We start from the raw sequence: 9,584 nt of genomic DNA, 5'->3' as shown, positions 1-9,584 counted from the left end.
TTCAACTAACCTGATACAGTTATGGAAAATCTGTTGACATTATAAAGTTATTTAAAGTTTCTGTTTTTTCAGTGTATCGACACAGATTTTGTAAAGATTGAAAACAAATGTTATTGGTTAGTCTTACTATTGTTTGTTGCAAACAGTCAAAAAGTCCATTATGCATTATAAAGTTTGAATGCAGTTATCTAGCTGAAATACTGTGAGTAACCACTCAGAGAAAAGGAACGTGTTATCTTTATGCTCCATCACTGAGCCCTTTAAAATCAGTGCGTGTGCTACACAGTGTTGAGTCAGTGTGTGTGTGCTCCTGGCAGTGCTGATAAAGTGAAAACGCCTTGAAGGTTGCTGTGATAAAGTAATGGGTCCAGCCTTGAGAATAGCCTTCCACCCTCACAATGAAGGAATGCAGAAAATGTTTGCACAACCTCCTCCATGTTGCAACACTGGCAGGATACACGTAAATCTGTCCAAGTGTGTGTTTGGTTGGGAGAGATCTGGGTGCGCCATCCTAAAATAATCACGCCTGTACTGTGGTACTCTACTAAAGGGCCAATCTGTTCTAAGTTGTGGGAGTTTTAAAGGGAGTCTGTGGGACCGGTGCTTATTTGAAAAGATCAGTTGTTTACAGTTAATTTGAGAATCCAATTGCTAGATCATTAAAATCTTTTCATCCACGCAGATGTAAAAATACAGAAAGTATAATGCCCCTGAAATACAGAATTTCATCAGACGCAAACCTATAGAACACCCTACAGGAAAGGAAACACCCCAAAAAGCAGAATAGAGCCTTTTTAATTTGGCTTACAATTAATCAAGGTTTAAAAAGTACTAAAACAGGTGCTACAGGTAACAGTAGATGTAATTGATTTAAGACCAATAATCCGTGTTGGTGGCTTATTTTCAATCATTGAACTGGTTTTAAATCCAATTATTCGCAAAACTAAGTCTTACATCCAAATACTGACCCACAATATCTGAGACAGGAAACTACTCAGCAAACAAGTGGAAGTAAAAAACTGGCCTATTTTTACAGAAGTTTTAGGAACTCTAACAGGACACAATTACTTTGTTACAGGGCAGGTTTTTGGCACTATATTTTCAGAATCTGCTTTTTAATAATAGACACTGCTCATGCTCATACTCAAGATGGAACCCAAATGAACACAATATATTATTGTATTGTTCTGTATATATTATAATGTATATATTACAGAATGAAGTGTCTGAAGATGGCCTACAGCAGCACAGAGCTCTCTGTATTCTCATGAAAACAGTGATATAGAAGCATCCGGCAGGTCTCTAGGAAAGTGTGACTGTCATCCAGGATAGGCACAGCACCGCCTCTAAAATTAGTCCACAAGGTTTACATTTAGGTTCAAATGTGTTGTGTGCAAAGGATGCTGCTGCTGCTGCATTTAGGGCTGCGTCTGCCACCTTGTGGGGGAAATGGTGCTATTGCCATGTGGAGGGGGCAGCAGGTTCCTGAGAAAAGCCTGCATCATGTGGTACAATCCCCGGTGAGGAGGAGAGGAGCGCTGATGCATAAAGAATCCGTGCGTTTTTTGCGTATTGCTCCTCTGATGTGCACTACTTGCGCGTGGTGTCGGGAGAACATGAAGAGAAGCAGCCTGGGGGAGGAATAAGGAGGGAGGAGAGAGCAGACAGGAGCAAAGCTGTTCCCTGAAAGCAGCACGAGGAGAAAGGAAGTCAGGATGAGGAGAGGAGTAGCGGAGGAGGTGTAGGAGACATGAGATCCAGGGTGTGAAGGCGAGGAAGAAAGGATGCTGCTCACGCTGCTTTTCTACCTTCGAGTCAAAGGTAGGGGGTGGGGTCAGAGTGGGGGTGTCTGGGACTTGGTCGGGTCACCTGAGGTCTGATAGAGAGAGCATCTAAGGCTCAGTAGAAATGTTGCAGCGATGATATCATTAGTATTCCCCTGTGATGGAAATAATCCACGGTGATCTTTAACTGCAAACTGCTGGTATGGATTCTGTTGAATGCTGATGAAAAGTCTAGGAAGAGGGTTCTTGTATCAAATCAAAGCACAGCTTTTATTTAGTGTGTGTGTGTGTTTAGAGAAGATGCCTTTAAAAAAAACGGTTGCTTTCTGCCTGTGGCCACAGGAGCAGCAGCCGGCTGAAGACTGAAGAGCAGTCATTCAGGACAGGATCAGTTAGCGACCATGACACACACATGCCCTAGATATTTGACTATATGCAGATATCTCCCAAAAAAATACGTTTTACTGTCGTTGCATGCATTTTGGGGTTCAATTGCAATCAGAGCATGAACGTCCTTTTTTCAACAAGGTCATTTAGACTCCAGAGTTAAACATCAGCAGCTGCTTCTCAATTCAAAGTCCCAGTTTATGCTGGCTGGGAGGCTCTGCTCTGTGCGCTGCTCTCTGTCAGTCCTGACAGCTCGGTTCCTCTCGGTTCCTCTCGGTTCCTCTCGGTTCCTTTCAGAACCGCGGCAGCTGCCGATCTGGATCTCTGTGACCCGTTTAGACCGCTCTCTGTGGAGCAGTAACGTGTTACAGTCTCTGAAGAAGGATTTAAGGATGCTGTGGCTTGTCTTAACCATTTGCAGCAGTCTGAAGCAGCATGAGACATGGGTAGAATGAACTTGACATGCTATTCACGGCTGCGATCATGCAGATGACCTACTTTACAAGTGATATCATAGGAATCGGCAAGGAAAGTGAATTTTGCTTGAAAATTCAATGTTAGAAGACATTCAGAATCAGAATTTGGTTTATTGCTAAGAACGTTTTCACATGTAAGGAATTTGCATTGGTGTATAATAAAGGAAACAGAAACACAGTAAGAGTTTAAATGTAAAATTAGAGCAGATATTGAAAAAAGGGAGAAACATTATATTATAAATGGAAATACCATAAGAATATGTCAAATAACTCAAAAAAATATGTAAAGTATTTCTGAATTAAAAGTAAGATTCTGATATTGGGTACTTTCAATATAAACTGCACTATACAGTAGGTGCCAAGTGCCTGTTGTTATTATATTACACATACTATTGATGAAAGACATGCACATTGGAATTAGAGAATACAACCAAGCTTCAAATGTATAGCGAACAGGTGGGCGGCATTAAAGGTGGGGTAGGTCATTTTGGAGAAACCAGCTCGAATTCGCAAGAATTTGAAAATACACAGCCGGAAAAAATCTGCCACTTCCTCACAGAGCCCCTCCTCCAACACACACGAATGCGCACATGACCAATGAGGGCACGAGATAAGTTTGTGCACAGATGGAAGGCTGACAGGCAGGTAGGCCATCCAGTTATTTTAGCCGGGCCGGCTCAGATGATTGGTCGTGCTTTTTACAGTACCACGGCTTCCACAGATGACCTTTGTTTATGGATATTTTGACAAAGCACTTAAGATATTCATTGCTATCGGGATGTTAAGAGCATTCCATGGAATATAACAAAAAGTGTATCTTGAGCCGGGTTCTCAAACTTACCTACCCCACCTTTAATGATTATTTACATTGTTGATTCATTGTTGTTGTTGTTTTATTAGTTTTGTCTATAAAATGTAGGAAAATTGCAAAAAAGGCCCATTTATAGAGGTGTCATGCTTCCGACTGCACATTAATGTTTCCACCAATGTATGGATGTGATTTCCCAAATCAATGCACAGCCTTTATTCGGTGTGCATGTAAACAGTTGGAGTTTTGCATTTGTACGTGAATACATCTTAAAGCAGCAGAATCATGCTTACACTAACATTTTTATCTGAACAATTCATGTTTAATAATGGTAATAGATTTTTTTTGCGTATTAAATAACAGCACTGACGACGTCAAATCAATGTACTGCTTTTATTTAGTGTGTGTGTGTGTGTGTGTGTGTGTGTGTGTGTGTGTGTGTGTGTGTGTGTGTGTGTGTGTGTGTGTGTGTGTGTGTGTGTGTGTGTGTGTGTGTGTGTGTACGCTTTTAGAGAAGATGAGTAGAAATGGAAAAACGTTGCTTTCTGACTGTGGCCACTCGGGCAGCAGCAGGCTTTTAAACTGTATTTAGGACATTATCAATCAGTGACCCTATCACACACACTGAATGCTAATATCTCCAAAAATATGAGTTATATACAAAAAGATCTGCGCTGGTTGGAGGGAATGTGAGATGCACATATACACAAACACTACAATAAGAACAAGTTGGTGTGCATTTTAACATTTGATTTGTCTGTATCAGATGATATCGGCCTAAGAAATTATTTGATATGTAGCCAAGCGTGTTACAGTGTTTTACAGTGTCACAGTGTGTGTTCTCACCCCTCAGCTCTGGTATGGATGCGGGGCGGGGGTGACACGGTGATAGACTGGTTGCCATGGTGTCACAAAGAGTGGCTGACTCATCAACATGTGACACTGACTTGTGACACACACACACACACACACACACACACACACACACACACACACACACACACACACACACACACATACACACATCTCTTTCAGAAAACCCAGTCCTTATAGGGATAGGACTCCTGAACCCGGATCAAATTTTAGTAATCCCAACTTTGAAATTGGCTGACTTTTGTAATTTCATGCACTTTGAAATGTCCGTTCTCTCCCTCTTTATCTGGAACATGCTCATTAAAAAGAAAATTGAATAAAAGCTTTAATTAGAAGTCAAACTAAGTGGTTAGTCATGCCATTGTTGAGCATCCCCTATCACTGAGGTCTAATTATGTCTAAAAATGCTTCAGAGCTGTTTCATTGATCCCTCTTCGGAAGTGTCCAGGAAATCACAATACACCCTGATAGGAACATGGCTGAATTTGTATTCATGAAAACTGCTGATCAGCACTTTGATTTCATTTTGAGTGGTTCAGTCAACTTTGTTACACCTATGGTGTTCCCGGTCGAAAATGACCCCCATAAGAAATGAATGGGTAACCCTAGATGATGTTATTCCATCAGATAGTACACACTCACAAATAGCCCAGATGTTATTTTTGGAACACTTTCTGTGTGTATTCTTTGTATGTGTTCACTACAACCAGTAGTCTGAGACATTGTTCACAAAGTGTGTTAAATGTAGTGTTACAATTATGAATGGTTTGAGTGTTAATGTAAGAGCAGTTAAAACAGACCGGAGAGGAGGGTTAAAAACATACAGCACTGTGTATTCCCAGTATCAGAGCCTTGTGCTTTGTTTTTTGTGAAGGGTGTTAGAGGGAGGGGCATGTGTAGTTGGTAGCAACTTGCTGTTACTTTCCTGTGAGCCAGAGGAACAATGTCTGGAAATGAGTCAAGCCCTCGTAAATGTCCTGTCCTGGAGAGATTTGGCAGTACCACCCTGCTCTCCTGCTCAGACTCCCCACACAGGCCACAGTGCAACAGCAGCCGTCCGCTCCTCTTCACACCTCCTCCACCCAACATGGCAGGACTGTGTGCGCTGGCCTTTACATCCGGAGGTGTAGTATTGTGTTTTTGACTTATCTGTTGTGGCTGCTTCAGTCTGCGTCCTTCTCTCTCTAGTTGGACCCCTCGGCAGAGAAATGGGGCAGTGCAGTTTCCTGGTTCCCCAGAGTGACGTGTTGTAATAGGTCAGCTCTGTGAAGTTGTGTGTTCAGGCGCTCATGCTGGGAGGAGGATCCTAACAAGATGTAAACACCATCTGATCCGCCCCCTGAAGCTAGAACATCTTTATCTGTGTGGATTCATATCTGATGATGAGGGGTAACATGTGAAACAACAGGGAATCACACGGGTGTATTTATCTGTAGTCGTGGTGTTTGTAGAGCGGTTCGATACATTAACAATATTTACAATATCATGAGGATGAATCACAGCAAAATGGCAAGAAAAATCATCATGAAATCAATCTTGGTTCATTTGCAATGGTTGTACATTTACTAAAGTAAACATTTTAGGTTCTTGGACTTTATTTAACTATTTTCATGTTATCCTACTTTTGAATGTACTACATTTGTTTGGCAAATGTTATACTTTTTACGACACTAAATGTATTTAGAAGATTAAGTTACTAGTTACTTTGCACATTTCAATTATAAATACACAATTTCAATCAACTAATACATTATTATAAGTTGTATTATATAAAACAATTCAAATAAATCCCATTTTTACCAACTGCAACATTAAAGTGATGAAGAGATTATTGCTTAATAGTTATCATACAACCATTTAAAATATATTTTTGCTTCAATTTGCCATCCTGCATATTGAATACTTTGGTTCTTTAAGTATATTTTGATGCTAACAATTCTTTAACTTCTACATCAGTACAAAGTCGAATGCAGTACCTTATTTTTTAGACTGTAGTATTGCTAGTACTTCTTCCACCTCTGTTCATCTATGCTCACATTTCAACTGTTCCCCTCAGATTTCACATTAGCGGCGCTCTGCATGCCTTCGGTGCTTCACACATCCGTCACTTCCCCTACAGCAGCGCTCTAATGTGGTGTGTGAATTCACACTGAGCACACACCCCGAGCTCATCCAAAGAGACTCCCGGTGCACCGAGGCCACGAGTGAAGTCGGGCTGCTGTTGTTATTTAAAACTGGGTTTGTTCTGTGACGCTACACTTACACCTGAATGGTTCTTCAGCTCATAAAGAAGACAGTGCCCTTCAGAAATACATTGACATACTTATCTCGCTTATTACACGGCTACATACTAAATAAATCAACGACTTGATTCACAATTCTGATAGAAAAGTACTTTATTGATTTAAAAATGATCGCATTGCTTCCGCTAAGAAATAATAGTCCGTTCCACTGTGTACCAAGGGCTTGAACTGCAGAAACAGAACCGTAACTTAAAGTTACGGCAGCACTGATGGAGGTTTTCTGTAACTCTCCAAGTCTGTTCACAATTTATTTTCCATGAACCAGTCTTTAAACACTGCAGAGTAGGGGTGGGCGGATCGATCCCAAAATATCGATACTTCCGATATGACGTTACGTTTCAAAATATCGATACTAGAGCCAATAGGATCAATACTTTTATACTTTTTTTCCCCCATCTCCTCTATTTGTCAATTTCTTCAAAAAACTATGTGCAGACGAACACAAGTATATGCTCTTTTCTTCTCTCTCCACTGCTGTCCTCCTCTCCTCGAGGCTCGCGCACGCACAGCGCGCTCCCTGCCTGAACGCCGATTATCAAGCTGACTGACAGCAGCCAGCAGGGCAGGACAGCAGCAGCCAGCGACTCGCGAGTGCAACACACACATGCGCATGATGGCTGAGAGAAAGAGCACCGTTGTGTGGAGCAATTTCACAACTGGCAATTAAAACTTAGCAAACTGTGATGTGTGCAAGAAGACAGTTCGCTACTCTGGCCACTTTGTATTGTTATTTTTCATGTTTGCACTTTAAATTTGCAAAAGTAAAACGTTTATTTGTCTATAAAAACTGTCCTGTTCATGAAAATGAATTCAGATTTAGTCTATTTATGATGATTTCAACTCAAAAATCGTGTCATGCAGCTCTCCCCTATATGAAAGTACATAAGGAGCTTTTCATTTAAAAAAAGTATCGGTATCGATATCGGTATCGGCGATACTGGCCCTGAAATACTTGGTATCGGATCGAATTCAGATTTTGTGGTATCGCCCACCCCTACTACTAACTATTCCCGCGGTCAGAGAGCGGAGATGTGTCCCTTTTGTGATGTAATATGACGCGTTTGACGTATGACCTTAAAAAAAAGCAGTTTCTAAGAGCAGAGCTCAAAATTGCTCCTTTCCCTCTGAATTCCTGCCCTTATGTCTCGTAAAACATATCAAATCCTGCATTCACTTTTTTAATTGTAATTTTCAAGCAAGTTTAAGCATAAATGTAGAAAAAAAAAACCCTGCAAGTTTTTCTTTAACATACTTTCCTCCTGACCGTAGACTCATGGTTGCTGAGTGTTCGCTTCATGTGCTTGAGCTCGCTGTGCTGTGATCTTTTCACTGTTCTGCCCTCGCAGTGTGCGGCTATGCAAAGCTAAACAGGTAGCTAACAACTTGAATCCTCCAATAATCACAAGGCTTTGGCTTTTCTTGATGTTTACTGTATGATTCTCATTGTGAAACTAGAAATACAATACAGAAATTAAAACTGCGGTCGCACTTGTGCGCGCAGTGATGAGCGGGCCCTCGCGTCCGTGCGCCTGTCGGGGAGGGCAGCCGGTCGTCCCGGCGCGAAGCAGACGCGCTTGCGAGTCCTCGGAAATGAGCCGTTTGTCATTTCTCAAATTTTCGCGTCCCAGGTCCTCCGGCATCGACCCGGAAACGGATGTTGGCGCGCCGTCTCGAAGGAAAACAAATTTCTCTAAAGGCTCGTCGAGGATCGATATTCGAAGAGGCTGTCTGGAGGTGCCGTAACCGAGGATACACTGATTTAGAGGAGAGAGAAGTCTCTCTGGAGGAGCTATAACCGAGGGATGTATCCTCCGGAGTCGATTTCAGCCAACAGTGATGTTTAAAAGAGGCGTGACGCATGGCTGGACTTATGTCAACGAAGCACAGCTCTGCAAACTGTTCCCGTTGTGATTATAAGTTATTTGAGATGATAAAATGTGCATCAGACTTTCTGCCCTTTACCGTTTGTTTACTCACTAATTACTCCCCTGGATGTTAGGCTATTTCTTTTTTTAATACAACTGCTTTCATTGTAACACAATGTTTACAGTGAGAACAGCTGCTGAGGTCAGTGCATAAACAGAACAGTGTGTACAATATATATCGCTCAATAATATATGTAACAGGCAGCCCACATTTCACACTTTATTTGTAGGCTTTCGGAGATATCTACAAATAAACAGGAGGGTTAGGGTTAGGGAGTGTATAGGGGTCTGTTGTAATGAATATGCCCCCAGCAAAGGGCGTTGTTGGACTAACAGTAGGTGCGTGTGTGTGTGTGTGTGTGTGTGTGTGTGTGTGTGTGTGTGTGTGTGTGTGTGTGTGTGTGTGAGAGAGTAGTTGTGAGTAGTTGTGCAGCAGACAGGCGGTGTCAGTAGGTTATCGACATATAACAGTCAAAGATGGTACAGATCTCCGTTAGCTTACGAGCTCCCGTTTGAGCTAGAACTATTATTCTTCCGCAATTAGCATCATAATGGATAGGGGCTGAACTTGTCCGATGGAATTTTTCCGACAACATTCCCCTAGGAGAAGTTCCGCAGAAAGTTGCTTAAATTGCGTGAAAACGACACATTTTTCAAAATGGCGACTTTCTCGGGCGCGGCTAATAAAAGCAAGTAAATATGTGTGCAATCATGATAGCCATGTTACAAGCGTTTCGTGATATCGAAAAAAATATATGCGAGCAGCTCTTGTCGCACTTTGGGCATGTAAATCGTCTCAAAAATGTGAACATTCTCCGTCAGGCTTACGAGCTCCACGAGTGATTTTAGCGATCATATTGCCTGCTGCAAACATAAGCATCATCATTGGAAAGGGGGCTGAACTGTCCGGATTGAATTTCCGGTCATGCCCCTAGGAGGATGCGCAAGAATGTGCTTAACAGGTGAACGCACATTTCAAAATGGCCGCTTCCTCGGGGGCGGGGCTAATGGAAGGCAAATTTGAAATA

At 41.9% G+C, this 9,584-nt stretch overlaps 1 protein-coding gene across 2 annotated transcripts in view; it reads left to right on the top strand.

The window, feature by feature from the left end:
• The first annotated feature begins 1,540 nt into the window (after window positions 1-1,540).
• Window positions 1,541-9,584, top strand: part of LOC104962096 (protein kinase C zeta type-like) — a 26,133-nt gene continuing 18,089 nt past the window's right edge. Inside the window, exon 1 of one of the 2 annotated variants that reach the window (XM_010790490.1) lies at window positions 1,541-1,821. In XM_010790490.1, coding sequence (XP_010788792.1) covers window positions 1,785-1,821 — 37 coding nt within the window. In that variant the 5' untranslated portion in view covers window positions 1,541-1,784. Of the gene's footprint in view, window positions 1,822-5,371; window positions 5,453-9,584 lie in introns of those variants that run through there. The other variant, XM_010790491.1, reaches the window with a different exon arrangement.

The sequence above is a fragment of the Notothenia coriiceps genome, unplaced genomic scaffold (assembly GCF_000735185.1).
Source record: "Notothenia coriiceps isolate Sejong01 unplaced genomic scaffold, NC01 NC01_scaffold00034357, whole genome shotgun sequence".
NCBI lineage: Eukaryota > Metazoa > Chordata > Actinopteri > Perciformes > Nototheniidae > Notothenia > Notothenia coriiceps.
Note: the sequence above shows the minus strand (reverse complement) of the source record. Positions and strands in the feature narration are given on the sequence as shown.